A 19,282-nucleotide genomic window follows, 5' to 3' on the forward strand; every position below is an offset into this window, starting at 1 on the left:
TAAAAATTGCGACACTGCATCCACTCAGACACCATTCATTCAAATTCACCCATGCGCACAAACACTTAGTTTAATCACCACACAGCTCCACATGTTCTGAGCGGATGGTTGAGCTGTCTGAGCTATGGGCACATTTTGGAGGACGATTTTTAATATGTCAATCAGAGTAATCTGAGAGGTAAATTAATTATGAGTCATAAATTAGAGCCAAGTCACATGGTAAGGAAATAAACCTGTCCTAAAAGTGTGCAGGACCTTCTCTTTGGAAACAGTGGTTTTGGATTAATTCATAGAGTAAAGGGAAACCATATGATCTGATACATAATGTTCCTGTACTCTAATGCTAACTATCACTAACCTGAACAGGTTATACATAATAAAGCAGTAATAACCATAATTAAAGCTACTATGATTGGAGAACCCAAAACATGTATGAAAAGATGTGTTCATAATTGTAATAATACGTTTTTCATAATTGTGACCCGAAATGTTGGTTTTATACTGTAGCATTTTGTGTGACTGGTTGAAACAGTAAAACATGACACTTGGAAGTTAGATAACTAATTTGTTTTATTCAAAGAAGATACACTCTTTACAGCCTTTGATGGTATAGTCCATTTTACAACCACTTTCCAACTATGAGCAGATAACACCTCTCCATGAATGGTTGACACACTAAACCATTGTATTTGAATGCCACTGTGCTGTTTTATAAGGGGACAGATAGAGGCAAAGCCAATTGCAGTTAAAAAGACTGCTACAAATACAGAAATGGAAGGACAATTAGCCTACGCAACAACAGAAGTCATTTGGAAGGACAATTAGCCTACGTTACAACATAATTCATTTGGAGGGACAATTAGTCTACGTTACAACAGAAGTAGTTTGGAGGGACAATTACCCTACGCTACAACAGAAGTAATTTGCAAAGCAGATCTTAGATAATAAACGCATATCCAAAGCATGACAAAATGCTATGAATGTTCTGTTACAAGTTCAAAACTTTTAACAAACTGCCAGTGTACATCATATTTAATCATTATAAAAACTACTAGCCCACTGAGCATACACATTTTAGATACACAGAGCACACAGAGTAAGTGTGTATGGTAGCTGCTGGGGAGTTTTTAGATGGTGTGGTGGAGGTACAGAGGGAGGGGAGAGGGAGAGGTGCAGTCCTCATAGAAGAGCTGCAGGTTCTGTTCCACGTCCATCCGGGTCTTCAGGAAGTTCTCCAAGTCCTGGACAGATATCTCATGGACCATGTTACCCTCCTTGGCGTTCTTGGCCAGGGCAGCCTGGGAGGGGAAGCGGATGCGGACATCGTGGGGGGAGTTGCGGTCGTAGTCAGTGCAGCAGTAGGCAGTCCACACGTCCTCAGGGATGGCCACGCGGTCCTGGCTGTTCCGACGAATCATGTGGCCTGTAGTGGTCACCCCTGTGACGATGAAGGCGGTGCCACGGCAGTAGTTGTTGAGGCGGACACGGATGCGCTCCTCGTGCTCACGCCACGGCCCAATGTTGAACTCTCTGATCTCTGGCACCACGTTGGTCAGGGTGTAAGTGGAGGCACGGTCATGAGGGTCAGACTGGTGCTGGTCTGGGTTCAGGTGGCCACGTTCATACAGTACCACGTCAGAGTAGTCATCCAGCACTGCCTGGCTGTCCTCAAACTTCATGTGCAGGTAGCCGGTAGGGAAGGGTAGCATGTTTCCATTGCCATCAACCTCTGCCAGCTGGAGAGAGAGGGGAGAAGGATCAACATATCACTCACACGATTGTAGACTACATAGTAACAAAGGGAAAGAAGCTATAAACTGTTCAATGAAGGGCTAGCAATCAGTTAACAGCTATAACATTTCAACTCCTGTCACTGCAAAATAGGGACTTAACATTACCATACTTTTCAGATAGAAAACACGTATAACATAACATTTAAGGAGTAGATTCACAAGAACAGCAAAAATGCGTTTGACTGACCTGTGGCTCATACATCCAGGGGTAGTCCACGCGCCGGTCTCCCTCTGTCTTCTTGAAGGAGTAGGCTGAGTAGACGGGGATTCGTTTCTGAGGATCGTACAGGGTCACGAAGCGTGGCTTGTCTGCATAGCGCTGACAGATCTTCTTCAGTTTGGCATCAATGATTCCCCGTGGTGGGGTTCCCATGTATAGGGAATCCTTGCATCGTTCTACATGGTTGAAATTCTCAACCACAGTGGCCGGAGCTCTAGGTGCACTATGGAAAAGGGAGAACACCAACACCAAACAGCCCGGAGAGAATTGCATGGCTCTTACCAGAACGACTGCAGGAGAGTGAAATGAAAGACAAGGTGTAGAGTTAGAATTGAAACGCCACAGACCAGATATGCAAAGTGAGTAAAATAATGTGACAAAGGGATCTGCTATCCAACCAATTTGTGTTGTGAGTGAATAACAAGAATAGGCGTTGGTCTGTTCTCTATTGTCCAATCAGAAAAGCCTTATGTGAATTTACTGTAACTTTTATAGCTGAAAATATAAGAACATAAGTGGTGAAGGAATAATAGAATATAGCAGTAGTACCCTAACATACAAGGAGGTCAGGTCACTTTAACCTTTAGCAGAGAAGCAACCCACGCACAAAGCCCAACGCAGACAAGTACACAGTAATACATGTCAGCCTGAGTGACTATCACCACTGCTACCATCAATCTAGCAATTTGGGGGGAACTTTAAGAGGAACAGCCTGAGCAGGACTTGACCAAGCATAACAGCCATAAAGACCTTGTTAAATCAAATCAAATCAAATTGTTTTTGTCACATTCTTCATAAACAACAGGTGTAGACTAACAGTGAAACGCTTACTTACGGGCCCTTCTCAACAATGCAGAGAGAAAGAAAAGTAAATGCACAACGAGTAACGATAACCTGGCTATGTACACGGGGTACCAGTACCGAGTAGATGTGCAGGGATATGAGGTAATTGAGGTAGATATGTACATATAGGTGGGGATAAAGTGACTAGGCAACAGGATAGATAATACAGTATTTAAAATGTAATAAAATGTATGCACTCTACTGTAAGTCGCTCTGGATAAGAGCGTCTGCTAAATGACTAAAATGTAAATGTAAAATAATAAACAGTAGCAGCAGCGTATTTGATGAGTCAAAAGAGTTAAAGCAAAAAGGGTCAATGCAGATTGTCCTGGTGGTTAACTATTGGTTAACTATTAAACTAACTATTTAGCAGGAACCCGGCCCCAGCGATATACTGGGCCGTCCGCACTACACTCTGTATCGCCTTGCATTCAGATGCCAAGTAGTTGCCATTTCAAGCGGTTATGCAGCCAGTCAAGATGCTCTCAAGGGTGCAGCTGTATAACTTTTTAAAGATCTAAGGGCCCATGCCAAATTGTTTCAGCCTCCTGAGGGAGAAGAGGCATTGTTGTGCCTTCTTCACCACTGTGTTGGTGTGCGTGGACCATGATAATTCCTTAGTGATGTGGATACCAAGGAACTTGAAGATCTTGACTCACTCCACTACAGCCCCATCAATGTGGATGGGGGCATGCTCGGCCCTCTGTTTCCTGTAGTCCACCAGCTTCTTTGTCTTGCTGACGTTGGAGAGAGGTTGTTGTCCAGGCACTACACTGCCAGGTTACTGACCTCCTCCCTATAGGCTGTCTCATCATCGTCAGTGAACAGGCCAACCACCGTTGTGTTGTCTGCAAACTTAATGATGGTGTTGGAGTTGTGAGCGGCCACGCAGTTGTGGGTGAATAGGGAGTACACGAGGGGACTAAGCACCCACCCCTGAGGGCCCCCCGTTTTGAGGGTCATTGTGGCAGATGTGTTGTTGCCTACCCTCAGCACCTGGCAGCACCCTGTTCAGTCCCAGCTTAGTGAGCTCAGTATTGTCTTGGCAGAGGAGGTAGTACACTCACTGGGGAGGCTATAGAGCCCCACAGTGGACGCCAGTGGAGGCTCCTCAGAAAAAGAAGGGGAGGATCATCCTCAGTGAATTTCATAAAAATAGTGAAACATTCAAAAAGTTAAAACTATACTCAATATATTCTTGCCACCAAATAGTTTATTGAAACACATTGTGTTGCAATGAAGGTCTACAGTAGTCTCAACAGCACTCTACAGGGTAACACCATGGTGTAGCCAGAGGACAGCTAGTTTCCATCCTCCTCTGGGTACATCGACTTCAATACAAAAGCTAGGAGGCTCATGGTTTTCACCCCTTCCATAGACTTGCACAGTAATTATGACAACTTCGGGAGGACATCCTCAAACCTATCAGAGCTCTTGCAGCATGAACTGACATGTTGTGCACCCAATCAAATGATCAGAGTATGAATCTAGTAATTAAAGTTTAAGCTACAGATAGTTAACACTGTAGTGCATAAAATGTGGTGAGTATTTAACTCAAAGAGAGAGAAAGAGAATTGAACAGTTTTGAACAAATTAAGTTCTTCAAAAATGAAGGAGAAGCAAGAGAGAGAGAGCTAGCTATATTTATATTGGCTGTGTGTAGCGGTTAGCAGTTATGATATGAAGGTTTCACTTCGAAAGGTTTTTTCAACTGGTCACAGACAGCTGATATGTTATGTACTGAAGTCCACAACCGAAGGGAAAAGTTGAGAGGAGGAGAGTGTATGGATGCGAGAAGGAAATATAGCTACAGCAATCAAAGTGATCATGCTGTTTGTATGTGGCTGCTATGAAAATGAACTGTGTTTGCATGGGATCAGGGGTGTATTAATTCCGTCGATTCTGTTGAGAAATGTTCTAAACGGAAGCAAACGGAACAAAACGGGAATAAACATACCTGAATTTGTCCAACAGAAACTCTCGTTTGCAACTATTAAACTAATGATTAAAACCTAGATTAGCTAGATGCAGGCAAAAGTGTTCATGGTGGTATTGAATGTGTCGCTCACTGTCTGTCACCTTGATTACTCAAATTTCTCTCAACCTGTGCACCTATATTGTAAACTTTCATTCACAGGCTAGGTTGTAGCAACCTAATGATGGTCAGGACGTGACATGAATATATTGATAAAAGTCATCTTGTCCGAGAGAGATTTACACGGTTAACAAAATGTCACACCAGGGAAAGTCTACATGAATCACAGACCTTGTTTGAAGTGGTTCTAAAATCCCCTATGGGAAAAAATTATATGGGAAAAAACTATTGGAACTATTTCAGCGTTTGACCACTAGGTTTTATGTGTATTATGACATGCCCACCAGTGGCGGTCGGTGTTGTTTAAGATTTTTTTTCATGAGCATGGCCTTATTTTTATTACAGCATATTGGATGACTATAATTCATATTCGATTCACCCAGTTCAATGTAACATCGATAGGTTTAGGCTACTACATGATACTCAAATGTTCCCTATAGCCAGTAAAAGGGGTTGTTTGTTATTGTAGTGTGGTCAGGGCGTGGCAGAGGGTGTTTGTTTTGTGTGTTTCGGGGGTTTTGGTGTATGTTCTATATTTTCTATTTCTATGTGTTTATCTGGGTTTTCTATTTCTATGTTGGGGTTTTGGAACGACCTCCAATTAGAGCCAGCTGGTTGTCTTTGTCTCTAATTGGAGGCCATATTTAAGTGGGTTAATTTTCTCTTGTGTTTGTGGGTGGTTGTTTCTGTGTATAGTCTGAGCACAGCACAGCACAGCACAGCACAGCACAGCACAGCACAGCACAGCACAGCACAGCACAGCACAGCACAGCACAGCACAGCACAGCACAGCACAGCACAGCACAGCACATTACAGGACTGGTTTTTGGTGTTTGTTCTGTGTAAGTGTATTTTTGGTTTTTCCTTCTAATAAAAAAAAGATGTTCACTATAACAGCTGCAGTTTGGTCCGCTCCCTACAACGACGCTTATGACAATTCAGCTCTATTTGCTCCCAAATTATAAAATTATAATTAGCATCAAGGTAGACATCATACAGGACTACAAATCCCTGCAAACTCTTGCACGTCATCTTTAGCTGACACCTATGCTCACAGGTATTGTGTAAATGTAAAACTTGCCGAAGACAGTTCACATTTAGTGTGTTGTGAAATCTGTTATGAATGTATTGTAATGTTTTAAAAATTGTATAAATGCCTTAATTTTACCGGACCCCAGGAAAAGTATTTAGAGTATAGCTAATGGGGATCCATTACAAATACAAATACAGAATTATCAATTTAAACAAATTTAGCCAATTATTCATTACTAAAGTTAGCTAGTTAATCCAGAGATTCTTACCTTTGCCTCGATTCAGTAGTCTCGTCCAGATCATCATGGTATTTGTCATTCTGTGTGATAGCCAGATTAACAGCTAATTAGCATTTCTATTTGAGGGGGTAAATACAAGTAAATATATAGATAAAAATCTTCTTGTCCGAGAGTGATATACACTGTTATCAAAATGTAACACCAGAGTAAGCCTACACAAAACACACCCTTATTTTAAGTGTTTGAAAATTCCATATGGAAAACATTAATGGTGTAAAAGTTATTGGAATCATTTCCATGTTTGACCGCTAAGTTTTATGGGTATTATGACTCATACCGTGGTACTCTATAGGCTATAGGATTACGTCACGTTCTAGGCAGTATATCACATTTTCACATATTCTTGAATGCTGCCTTTCATTCAATTCCTTGGATTGTCTAATCAGAGTATGACAGGCCTTGAATTGGCTGTCACCTATCATAAGACCACTCTCATGGAACACTGCAATCTACTGAGAGGACCAATTACACTGAGCTGTGTGGAACCCTCCTGTGCAAAGCATTCTGCCATTAACCCTCTTTTTTGTCTTGTCATCTCAGTCTTTCCGCTCTCCTCCACTTACGCTTAAAATGCTGTAAACTGTAAAACCTGCTCTCTAATCTATCTTTGTGGAGAACAAATGGCCTTCAGCATCAGGTGAGTTTCAGTGGCAAGGCAGTGGTAATAGTAGGTTAGCATAAAACCACAGACAGATAACGCACACAAGAACTTCCAGGGTATAGACTGGTATCAGAGACAAAGGAGAATGTGTGAGTGAGTGAGTCTATACATTCGATATGAGGCGTGAGATCATGATATATGTGTCCTGAGAGAAAAGAAATGGATGAAGCGAACCGCAAGTATTTATGAAAGACAACACATCAGATTTACCTCCTTTTTCATTACATTACATTACAGGTCAAGTAAATCACACAACACATCATTTTAAGTATAGTGTCAAGGCATGTGCAGGCCATTATCAGGTGGCACACAGTTATCATAGAAGATCTGAAAGGTCTTGTCCACAAAGGTGACACTCTTGAGGAAGTTATCCAGCTGCTGAACAGATATCTCCACCACCTCAGGCCTCTCTTTCTCATTGAGTCCGTGGGTCGCATAGGCTGGGAGCTTGGAGCGCTCCTCAAAGGGCGCATTGCGGTCGTAGTCGATGCAGCAGTAGGCCCGAACACAAGTAGATGGGGACAGCCACGCGGTCAATGTTGTGGCGACGGATCATGTTCCCGGAGGTGGTGACACCAGTAACCACGAAGGCGGTGCCGCGGCAGTAGTTGTTGAGGCGGTGGCGGATGGTGTGCTCGTGGGTCTTCCAGGGGCCGATGTTGAACTCCCGGACCTGAGGCACCACGTTGGTCAAGGTGTAAGTGGCTGCCTTTTCGTTGGGGTCAGACTGATGCTCGTCAGGGTTCAGGTGGCCACGCTCTAAGTTTACAGTGTTGGTGTAGTCTTCCAGCACCGCCTGAGCATCCTCAAAACTGCGATGGAGGTCGCCTTGAGGAAAGGGCTGCATCTCCCCAAAATCAGACACTGTGGAGAGCTGATAGAGAGCTGAGGATTAGTAAGGAAAGTGGACCCTCATGGAATCTCTCTTTGGATGCACATTCTTAACACAACAGTATATTTCTCACTATTCATTCTATTTGCACAAAGGCCATAGAGTTGTTACTGTAGCCAATAACAGTGAAACTGATTCATTCATCTGTAGGCACGAGCACAAGGCAAGGTTGCAGAGATCGTGTTAGATACAGGAGTCTGTAAAAATACCTGTGGCTCATACATCTAGGGCATATTAACCTTTTTGGTGCCGTCAGAGTGCTTAAAGGTGTAGGCTGAGTAGACGGGAATGTGGCCAAGGGTATCATACAGGGTGACAAAACGTGGCTTGCCGTTGTAGCGTTGGCAAATCTTCTTCAGACTTTTATCCTCAAGTCCCAGTGGTGTTGTGCCCATGTACATGCACTCACAACACTCAGGTGAGTAGTTATCCTGTACCTCTGCCTCTACCATCACAACTAGCACCCAGGGCAGCGGCTGAGCTCGCTCAGTGACACAAGAAACCACGGAGAAAAGTGCTCAAGAAGCGGTGCAGTGGAAGCTGTCAGTATACTTGTCTTAAAAGTCTCTCTCTCTGTTTATTTAATTTGATTTATTTCACCTTTATTTAACCAGGTAGGCCAGTTGAGAACAAGTTCTCATTTACAATAGAAAAAATCTAGATACAGTGTGTGCAAATGAGGTAAGATTATGGAGGTAAGGCAATAAATAGGCCGTAGTGGCGAAGTAATTACAATTTAGCAATTCAACACTGGAGTGATAGATGTGCAGAAGATGAATGTGCAAGTAGAGATACTGTGGGTGCAAAGGAGCAAATAAATAAATAACAATATGGGGATGAGGTAGTTGGATGGGCTAATTACAGATGGGCTATGTACAGGTGTAATGATCTTTGAGTTCCTCTGACAGCTAGTGCTTAAAGTTAGTGAGGGAGATACGAGTCTCCAGCTTCAGTGATTTTTGCAATTTGTTCCAGTTATTGGCAGCAGAGAACTGGAAGGAAAGGTGGCCAAATAGGAATTGGCTTTGGGGGTGACCAGTGAAATATACCTGCTGGAGTGCGTGCTATGGGTGGGTGCTGCTATGGTGACCAGTGAGCTGAGATAAGGTGGGGCTTTACCTAGCAAAGACTTATAGATGACCTGGAGCCAGTGGGTTTGGCGGCGAATATGAAGCGAGGGCCAGCCAACGAGAGCATATAGAGTCTATCTGTCCATAGATAGACAAGGTTATCCTTTGTATAGGTATGCATACAGGCCCAACACAATAAGGTGTCAAAAAGAGAGTGAAAGAGAGAGAGGGGGGGCTTGTTTGTCCCACTCCAGTCAGAGAGGTGGCGGTAAAGCACCAACAACTACTTCGCCTGAATTCTCGATAGCGGTATAAAAAAAAATATATAAAAAAACAGCTGTCAAATAATGCAAGGAGAACGGCCATTTTTCTAAAACACAAACAAGACGAGAAAGCGAGTTATGAAAATATTCGCAGCGAACGTTGGTCAGAGGAAATTATAATTAAACGTGATTCAAGCAAATATTCAACATATAGTTGCAAGGGAGTAACCTGGAGATATACAGGTCATTGCAAAATACACGCATATGTTGTTAAAAACAGGATTTAACTAACGTTAGCTACATTCCAATTTCGCTAAATTTGCAGCTACCAGCTAGCTAAGTTGTAGCTGGCTAGCTGGCTACTTAGCTGGCTAGCTAGTGCGACCAGCTTTCAACAAAAGGTAAGTGTAAAAATTGCACAATTATTTAGGCAAACGTGTTATACTGCAATATAATAAATTGCACTGCTTACGATTAATGCTAATTTCTCATGGATTGTGTCAAGATGGTTAGCTAACTAGCTCGTTAATTAGCAAGCTAGTAACATCCGCGCACTGTGCAACCATGTTAGCTACGTTTAGCTAGTAGAAGTGCAGGCCAAAGCAGCAGCTTAAAGTTGAGGTGTATCCTGCGCGTTGAGAGTAGGGGCGGGTAGAGGGCTGCGCACTGCTTTTCATGGTTACTCATCTAACGTTAGCTATTTACCTCCGTTGTTTAGCTAGGTTAGTTAGCTGGCTGCAAATACGGTAGTTCATTTTAGCAAACTGGTTCAATTAGGTAAATGTTCTTGCGCAACTTCAAATGAAACTCAAGTTTTCTTCATGAACACGCACCCATTATTTGTCTGAAGTGATTCGTTCGAATGTGCAAATGGCTAACGTTAGTTAGCTCGTTCAATGTTCCAAGCTGACTTCAGCAGCTATTAACTACGAATGGTTTGCCATTTGTGGTTAATCGAAAACACCACAGTTACATTGAGTGCATTTTAACTTAGCTAATTTTTATTTTAACTTAGTTGTAACATGTTTATGTATTGTATCGAAACCAGTTGGCTATGGCGTGTTATGTTATTGCAAAGTTAGCTAGGTAACGTTATTGTTCAGTTGGCACAGTTAACTAGTTGCTACTTTAGTCGGCTGAGAATAGTTTAGCTATGAACAGAGATCGGAAATTAAGCTGGCCTTCAGTTTAGATAGGCGAAATATACCAACTGTCAATGCACAATTAAAGTGAAAACACTTGTTAGTTATAACAACTTTAAGAGGTCATTAACTTTCTGTGGATGTGGTAAATATTATCTGCATGTGAAAACTAAATTGAATGTCTCGTTTCCCCAGGTGTTTAGAGGAAAGGAGGAACAATAGACCCGATGGAAATACTCAAGCAGGAGTAAGAAGACAGAAGTGGAGAGAATAATAAATGCATGTGAAGAAGATACACATATCGCTCCCCGTGATCTCCTGTTCGTCACAATTTTGTTTCATGGTCATTTATTATGATCAACTCCCATGTTGTAATTACTGGTGCTATTTGTCGGTAAACATTTTGTTTTCATTTGTTGATTGGTGAGCTTGCTGTTAAATTTGGTCACTCCGTCACCTCACCTAACCCCTTTCCCAGAGCCTTGCAGCTATTATTCAGTGTAACAGATTTGTTTGGCCCAAGTACACCCACTCTAAACCACTGCACACAGAAGAACCAAATAGCCTTTAACCCCCTCGTCGTATCTGGACCGAACTGGTTCAATCCTCTGGACAAGGTTAGAGCTCCACTCACTCTGTAACGTTTCCCTGGCATATTGTTGTGTCCTAGATGTGGATGTATGTTATTGGGTACAAGTATTTGATGGGTGTTTGAGCTGTGTGGTAGGAGATAGTATTTCATTAATCCCCAAAGAGGACATTTGATTGGTTAATTATGTGGCGCCATGACATGATTTGACTGTTGTCCTTGTTGTGCCAACAGAAGCCTTGAGCTCCAGTTGAAGAGAGGAGTATGACTGCTGAAACACTTAACTTCGGCCCAGAATGGTGACGCATCTCTTTGTTCTTTTAACTCATTCATTCTTCTTTCCTCCCTGCTTACATTCCTAGCCCATAACCAACTCTTGTTTTTAATTGAATCAATCTTATATATCAGTAAATTAAAGAATATCTTCACTATTTTAGGGGTCCCCACTTACTCCCCGTGTCCTTCACTTTTCTCCTTCCTCCCTCAGTGCCCCATTCTGTTTCCTCATTGGCCCATTCTCAACACACTGCATTTTATCCTTCTCCATTTTCTCTTTCCCCATTGGCTTGTTTTCAGAGTGAGTGTATGTCTGCATGACCTTGGTCATTTCAGTTTTAGAATGTAAAGAAAAGAGAACCACATTTTTGTTTATTGATGATTCTTCAACTTGTATATAGCTAGCTTAAAATATTGGAATGTCGCAAGTTGTCCTTCAAAATGCCTCAATCAGCAGGTTTTTACACTTAGTTGGGCCTCCTTATCCCTACTCCAATCATTCAATAAGAGCACCCGCAAACATTTATTCTTGCTACATTGCCAATAATTAATCTCAAAATTGTACTAAAAGATAATCATTGGCGTTGTATTGTGTACTGTTTTTATTCTGCTCCTGCTTGTTGCCCTTAGTTGTCTAGGGGAAGATAATGGGCGATGCATATCCAACTTAAACTTGAGGTGAAGATAATAGATGGATATGGTCTTACACATGGCCCAGTACTATTATGTCAGTAATAATGATGTCATTTGAAGTGTTATTTATGCATGCATGGATTGTGCTGATGGTGATTTCTTCTTCCCAGGCTCCGTGCACTATCCAGAGGGCGGAGTGTGACGTCCCCCCCTCCATCTCCAGCATTGCCAAAGTCCAAGCTGGCCGATTACCGCTATGGTCGCGAGGAGATGCTAGCACTTTATATCAAAGATGACAAGGTGAGCTTATGTAATGAGTGATTCACTCTGAGGATTCCAATACATCTGTTTCTGTTAAAGGTGTCTGGCTGGTTATGACTAATGGGTATGAAGTAAACCAAACTGTGTTCCCAGCCCCCAGAGGATATCACGCAGGATAAGGAGTTTGCTGCTATCCTGCAGGATGAGCCTGTGCAGCCTTTGGCCCTGGAGCCTCTAACTGAGGAGGAGCAGGTGAGACTGCAGGAGATATAGGAGGGGTTAGTGAGTCAGAGGTTTGCTGCTCTGATCCCTGAGAATTATTTGGCCAGGATTAACTCTCAGATCTTAGTTGCTACTTTCACCCACGACGTGCTGATCCTGCTTCAGTGTATGTTGACAAAATGTATTTCTGTGTCAACGTCATTTTCCTTCTGTCCTGCAGAGAAACTTCTCCATGTCTGTGAACAGTGTGGCTGTGCTGAGGTTGATGGGAAAGGGAGGCGGGGCCGCCCCTGCAGCTGTGGCCAAGGGTCGTGGAGGAGGCATCAGAGGTAGCGGTGCAGTTAGTCACCACCTGGAGTGATCAGGAAGGTGCAACTATACATATGGAAATGTATTAACTGGCTGAGTAGGCCCCTGAATGAATTTATTATGTTTGTTTGGGCAGGGAGAGGAAGAGGTGAAGGTGCATTCTACCAAAGAGCTCCTGGAGGTCCTGATGATGGAGAGGTGGGCTTTGGTCGTGGCCGAGAAATGCTCCGCAGCCAAAGCTGGGATGACCGGTAGGCTCACTGTCCTATACTACGCTGCCCTCGCCCCCAGATGGTTATCATTCGATCATATTGATGGTTGTTTATCGTCTTTCCTTCTGTCAGAGCTGAGAGGCCCAGGTTTGAGAAGCCAATCAGGCGTGCTGAGGTAGTGCGTCCAGGGTTTGAGGAGGCGGGGCCTCTTGGCAGGAAGGACTCCTGGCGTGCCGACAGCGACAACTGGCGTACCCTCCGGGAGGAGGAAGAAGAGGCAGCAGGAGGAGGAGGAGGAGGAGGGGGAGAGCAGCCAGCCTGGAGAGTTGCAGGAACCCGCCGTGATGGTACACACTGACACACACCTAACCACTCACACCCTCTACTTAAGACTAATGTTGTGTATACTTTGCATGTTTTCCATGTCTGATGGACACTCCATCTCAAATCAAAATCACACACACAGATGGGGGTCCTCGGTCTGCAGGCTGGCGTGATCATGGCGGCCGGAGGAAGTTTGAGTTTGACTTCCGTGACAGCGAGGGCCCCCGCAGGGAGGACGACAGGGACGGCCTTCCTGAGTGGTGTACAGATGAAGAGGATGGAGAGATGGGCACCTTTGACTCCTCGGGGGCCTTCATGTGCATCAAGGTGTGTGTGTTGGCTGGCAGGCATTATTTTTTCTGTTTGTCTACGTGTGTGTTTGCATGTTACTTATGTCTATTCTGAGCCTTATGCTTGTCCAAGCAGAAAGGCTCCAAGGGCACCATCACTGAAGAGGATCTGGAGTTTGAAGCTCTAGAGGAAGGCAAGGACAACGGTCAGGAACGCAAGGACAACGGTCAGGAAGGCAAGGACAACTATAAGGATAACTACACTGACAGAGGTGAGACACTTTCCCTGGCTATAGTAAACAACTGAAAGAATAACTTTCTGCTTTCGTAGAATGCACATTCACCCTCTTTCTCTCTAGATGAGTGTGAAGCAGCATGTGAGGGGGTGGTCAAGTACAGGACTCCATCTCCTCCTGCTGTCTCGGCCCCTCCCTCCTCAGACCCTCTCCCTGCCCCTTGTGCCCCAGAGGCTCCCCTGGCACCCATCTCTCACCCCTCCAAAACCAACCATGTGCACACTGAAGGTAAATATTGAATTCAGGGCTCTAAATTAAAAAAATACTCATTAGTAGAGCTAGTGATCCCAACTTAAGGTTAGGAGCAGCACATAACATTTAGTAGCACCAGAAAATAAGATTTTTTTTTTATTGATTGAGATACAGCCTATATTAACCTCTCTAGGGGGTGTGGGACAAATTCAAAAACAGAAATACTCATTATAAAAATTCATAAAACATACAAATGTTATACATCGGTTTAAAGATTAACTTCTTGTTAATTCAACCACGGTGTCAGAATTCAAAAATGCTTTACAGCGAAAGCATACCATGCGATTATCTGAGAACAGCGCCCAGCAGACAAATCATTACAAACAGTTACCAGCCAAGTAGAGGAGTTACACAAGTCAGAAATACTGATAAAATTAATCACTTACCTTTGATCTTTATGGTTGTACTCACAAGACTCCCATTTACTCAATACATGTTTGTTTTGTTCGATAGTCCCTCTTTATATCCAAAAACCTCCGTTTTGTTCGCGTTTTGTTCAGTAATCCACAGGCTCAAAGGCAGCCACAACACAGGCGAAAAATCTGAAAAGTATCAGTAAAGTTCGTATAAACATGTCAAACGATGTTTATAATCAATCCTCAGGTTGTTTTTAGTCATAATAATCAATAACATTTCAACTGGACAATAGCTTCGTCAATATAAAAGGAAAACGAGAATGGGGTGCTCTCGGTCGTGTGCATGAAAAACCTCTGGGACACTGAGTGGTCCACTCATTCAAAGTGGTCTTACTCCCTCATTTTTCAGAATACAAGCCTGAAACAATTTCTAAAGACTGTTGACATCTAGTGGAAGCCATAGGAAGTGCAATTTGAGTCCTAAGTCAATGGACACTGTAATGGCATTCAATAGAAAACTACAAAAATTAAAAAAATCCCACTTCCTGGATGGATTGTTCTCAGCTTTTCGCCTGCCATGTCAGTTCTGTTATACTCACAGACATTATTTGAACAGTTTTGGAAACTTTAGAGTGTTTTCTATCCAAATCTACCAAATTATATGCATATCCTAGCTTCTGGGCCTGAGTAGCAGGCAGTTTACTTTGGGCATGCTTTTCATCCGGAGGTGAAAATAGTGCCCCCTACCCTAATGAAGTTAATTCTGGCTACTTTTGAAGCACATGTTGTGCCCTAAACTAATATGTAAAGACATGTATTTATTATAAAAGCTAAAATGTTGAAACAAATACCTTTCCTTGAAATTTCAAAGTCATTTGTGGAATATTAGGTTTCTACATTGTGTAAAAACTATTTTCCTATTGATACATGTACACTGTATCTTTAAAGATGTCAGGTTTGCCATGATGACATGCAAGAGATCTAAAATTAACACCTGCCAAATGTGGGTAGATTTTGGCATTTACGGGTAAAATGTCTATTTCACCAGCCACATTGGTGGGTTGTCAGGGCTCCACAATGCAAGCATTTCACTTGCATTTGTGAATAAAAATAGAAGTAGGAGCACATTTATAGCAAAATAAATGCTGCAGTAGCGGTTTTCAAAGGGTTTGTCATTTTGTTTCATAGCTGGTAGCGAATCAGACAACAAACTACAAATTCTATAATTTAAACAAAAAGAGAATATGCATTGGTCTGAAGCCGAAAAATAAAGGAAATTTGCATGAGCATCACAATGCCTATTCCACCTATGCTCTACCAAGGTGTGACTTTCCAAATCATGTCCAATCAATTGATTTTGCCACAGGTGGACTCCAATCAAGTTGTAGAAACATCTCAAGGATGATCAATGGAAACAGGCTGCACCTGAGCTCAATTTCAAGTCTCATAGCAAAGGTTCTGAATACTTATGTAAATAAGGTGTTTCTGTTTTTTATTTGAAAATTTGCAACAATTTCTTAACCCTTTTTTGCTTTGTCATTATGGGGTATTGTGTGTTAGATTGCGGAGTTTTATTTAATCCATTTTAGAATAAAGTTGAATTCGGAAGTTTACATACACTTAGGTTGGAGTCCACTCCACGACTTTCTTGTTAACCTGTTTAGGATAGGGGGCAGTATTTTCACGGCCGGATAAAAAACTTACCAGATTTAATCTGGTTATTACTCCTGCCCAGAAACTAGAATATGCATATAATTATTTGATTTGGATAGAAAAAACCCTAAAGTTTCTAAAACTGTTTGAATGGTGTCTGTGAGGATAACAGAACTCATATGGCAGGCCAAAACCTGAAGATTCTATATGTGAAGTGCCCTGTCTGACCATTTCTTGGCCTTCTGTAGCCTCTTTATCGAAAATAGAGGATCTCTGCTGTAACGTGCCATTTTCTAAGGCTCCCATAGGCTCTCAGAAAGCGCCAGAACGTTGAATGATAACTCTGCAGTCCCTGGGCGAAAAACAGTAGGGGTTTTGGATAGTGGTCGTTCTGAGAACAATGACACTGGTGCGCGCGTGCATGTGAAGACTCCATTTTCTATTTTCAGTGTTTGAACGAAAACAACGTCTCCCGGTTGGAATATTATTGCTATTTTATGAGAAAAATCACAAAAATTGATTTTAAACAGCGTTTGACATGCTTCGAAGTACGGTAATGGAATATTTTGACATTTTTTGTCACGATATGCGCCGGCGCGTCACCCTTCGGATAGTGTCTTGAACGCAAGAACAAAACGCAGCTATTTGGATATAACTATGGATTATTTGGAACCAAAACAACATTGGGTGTTGAAGTAGAAGTCCTAGGAGTGCATTCTGACGAAGAACAGCAAAGGTAATCCAATTTTTCTTATAGTAAATCTGAGTTTGGTGAGTGCCAAACTTGGTGGGTGTCAAAATAGCTAGCCATGATGGCCAGGCTATCTACTCAGAATAATGCAAAATGTGCTTTCACCGAAAAGCTATTTTATAAAGGAGTTCTGTATCTATAATTCTTAAAATAATTGTTATGTTTTTTGTGAACGTTTATCGTGAGTAATTTAGTAAATTCACCGGAAGCTTTCGGTGGGTATGCTAGTTCTGAACAAAACATGCTAATGTAAAAAGCTGGTTTTTGATATAAATATGAACTTGATTGAACAAAACATGCATGTATTGTATAACATAATGTCCTAGGAGTGTCATCTGATGAAGATCATCAAAGGTTAGTGCTGCATTTAGCTGTGGTTTTGGTTTTTGTGACATATGCTAGCTTGAAAAATGGGGGTGTGATTATTTCTGTCTGGGTACTCTCCTGACATAATCTAATATTTTGCTTTCGTTGTAAAGCCTTTTTGAAATCGGACAATGTGGTTAGATAAAGGAGAGTCTTGTCTTTAAAATGGTGTAAAATAGTCATATGTTTGAAAAATGGAAGTTTTAGCATTTTTGAGGTGTTTGTAATTCGCGCCACGCTCTATCATTGGATATTGGTGAGGCGTTCCGCTAGCGGAACATCTAGATGTAAGAGGTTTTAACAAACTATAGTTTTGGCAAGTCGGTTAGGACATGTACTTTGTACATGACACAAGCCATTTTTCCAACATGTTTACAGATCGATTATTTCACTTATAATTCACTGTATCACAATTCCAGTGGGTCAGAAGTTTACATACATTAAGTTGACTGTGCCTTTAAATAGCTTGGAAAATTTCAGAAAATGATGTCATTGCTTTAGAAGCTTCTGATAGGCTAATTGACATCATTTGAGTCAATTGGAGGTGTAACTGTGGAGGTGTAACTGTGGATGTATTTCAAGGCCTACCTTCAAACTCAGTGCCTCTTTGCTTGGCATCATGGGAAAATCAAAAGAAATCAGCCAAGACCTCAGGAAAACATTTTTGTAGACCTCCACAGATCTGGTTCATCCTTGGGAGCAATTTCCAAACGCCTGAAGGTACCATCTTCATCTGTAGAAACAATAGTTCGCAAGTATAAACACCATGGGACCACACAGCCGTCATACTGCTCAGGAAGAAGACGCGCTCTGTCTCCTAGAGATGAATTTACTTTGGTGTGAAAAGTGCAAATCATTCCCAGAACAACAGCAAAGGACCTTGTGAAGATGCTGGAGGAAACGTGTACAAAAGTATCTATTTCCACAGTAAAACAAGTCCTATATCGACATAACCTGAAAGGCTGCTCAGCAAGAAAGAAGCCACTGCTCCAAAACCACCATTAAAAAATTCTGACTATGGTTTGCAACTGCACATGGGGACAAAGATTGTACTTTTTGGAGAAATGTCCTCTGGTCTGATGAAACAAAAAAAGATCTAGTTGGCCATAATGAGCATCGTTATGTTTGGAGGAAAAAGGGTGAGGCTTGCAAGCTGAAGAACACCATCCCAACCGGGAAGTACGGGGGTGGCAGCATCATGTTGTGGGGGTGCTTTGCTGCAGGAGGGACTGGTGCACTTCACAAAATAGATGGCATCATGAGTAAGGAGAATTATGTGGATATATTGAAGCAACAATCTCAAGAAATCAGGAAGTTAAAGCTTGGTCGCAAATGGGTCTTCCAAATGGACAATGACCCCAAGCATACTTCCAAAGTTGTGGCAAAATGGCTTAAGGACAACAAAGTCAAGGTATTGGAGTGGCCATCACAAAGCCCTGACCACAATCCAATAGAAAATGTGTGGGCAGAAAACATCTTGTGCGCGCAAGGAGGCCTACAAACCTGACTCAGTTATACCAGCTCTGTCAGGAGGAATGGGCCAAAATTCACCCAACTTATTGTGGGATGCTTTTGGAAGGCTACCTGAAGCGTTTGACCCAAGTTAAACAATTTAAAGGCAATGCTACCAAATACGAATTGAGTTTATGTAAACTTCTGACCCACTGGGAATGTGATGATATATTTCTGCTTTAATTTCTTTCATCTGCTATTATTCTGACATTTCACATTCTTAAAATAAAGTGGTGATCCTAACTGACCTAAGACAGGGAATTCTTACTAGGATTAAATGTCAGGAATTGTGAAACTGAATTTAACGTATTTGGCTAAGGTGTATGTAAACTTCCATCTTCAACTAAGGCTGTAACGTAACAAAGTGGAAAAGGTCGGAGTCTAAATACTTTCCTGTGTGTGTACACATTTTAATTGCAAGACACTGTAAAGTCCGTTTTACCTCTGGAGAGTATGAATTAAGCTATTTGAAAAGGTTTGAATCTGCAGCAACCTGCCTACACATAGTTTGAAGTACAATACCAACAGTTATTATTGTAGTAGGTCAAAGCTGTGTGCTGGAAAACCTTGGTAGAGCATGGGTGGAATAGGCATTGTAGTGCTGACTTGAATTTCCTTTTTTGGCTTCAGACCAGTGCCTATTCTCTCTTAAAACAGTTTGTTTTTACTT

General features: G+C 42.1%; 2 protein-coding genes and 1 pseudogene across 4 annotated transcripts in view; 1 reads left to right on the forward strand and 2 right to left on the reverse strand.

Moving 5' to 3' along the window:
- Positions 1-552: 552 nt before the first annotated feature.
- LOC115204225 (endonuclease domain-containing 1 protein-like) lies at positions 553-2,415 on the reverse strand. Its single transcript, XM_029769621.1, has 2 exons — positions 1,981-2,415; positions 553-1,736 (listed from the first exon to the last, which is right to left on the reverse strand). The coding sequence occupies exons 1-2, from the start codon at positions 2,284-2,286 to the stop codon at positions 1,128-1,130; spliced, it is 915 nt and encodes a 304-aa protein (XP_029625481.1). The 5' UTR covers positions 2,287-2,415; the 3' UTR covers positions 553-1,127.
- Positions 2,416-7,125: 4,710 nt separating this feature from the next.
- On the reverse strand, positions 7,126-8,287 carry LOC115202619 (endonuclease domain-containing 1 protein-like; annotated as a pseudogene).
- Positions 8,288-9,243: 956 nt separating this feature from the next.
- Positions 9,244-19,282, forward strand: part of gigyf1b (GRB10 interacting GYF protein 1b) — a 35,524-nt gene continuing 25,485 nt past the window's right edge. For 2 of the 3 annotated variants that reach the window (XM_029769622.1, XM_029769623.1), the window contains exons 1-12: positions 9,244-9,569; positions 10,506-10,927; positions 11,134-11,198; positions 11,806-11,853; positions 11,979-12,108; positions 12,223-12,321; positions 12,512-12,620; positions 12,737-12,851; positions 12,945-13,159; positions 13,279-13,463; positions 13,563-13,698; positions 13,786-13,950. In XM_029769622.1, the coding sequence (XP_029625482.1) occupies positions 11,164-11,198; positions 11,806-11,853; positions 11,979-12,108; positions 12,223-12,321; positions 12,512-12,620; positions 12,737-12,851; positions 12,945-13,159; positions 13,279-13,463; positions 13,563-13,698; positions 13,786-13,950 (1,237 nt within the window). In that variant the 5' untranslated portion in view covers positions 9,244-9,569; positions 10,506-10,927; positions 11,134-11,163. The remainder of the gene's footprint in view (positions 9,570-10,505; positions 10,928-11,133; positions 11,199-11,805; positions 11,854-11,978; positions 12,109-12,222; positions 12,322-12,511; positions 12,621-12,736; positions 12,852-12,944; positions 13,160-13,278; positions 13,464-13,562; positions 13,699-13,785; positions 13,951-19,282) is intronic. The other variant, XM_029769624.1, reaches the window with a different exon arrangement.

This window comes from Salmo trutta, chromosome 12 (assembly GCF_901001165.1).
Source record: "Salmo trutta chromosome 12, fSalTru1.1, whole genome shotgun sequence".
NCBI classification, from domain to species: Eukaryota; Metazoa; Chordata; class Actinopteri; order Salmoniformes; family Salmonidae; genus Salmo; species Salmo trutta.

Excerpts from the sequence above, each read along its gene's own strand:
- LOC115204225 (XM_029769621.1), bottom strand. The coding sequence starts at position 2,286 with ATGCAATTCTCTCCGGGCTGTTTGGTGTTGGTGTTCTCCCTTTTCCAT. Across the intron at positions 1,737-1,980 it reads CCTGGATGTATGAGCCACAG|CTGGCAGAGGTTGATGGCAA; the intron begins GTCAGTCAAACG and ends CTCTCTCTCCAG.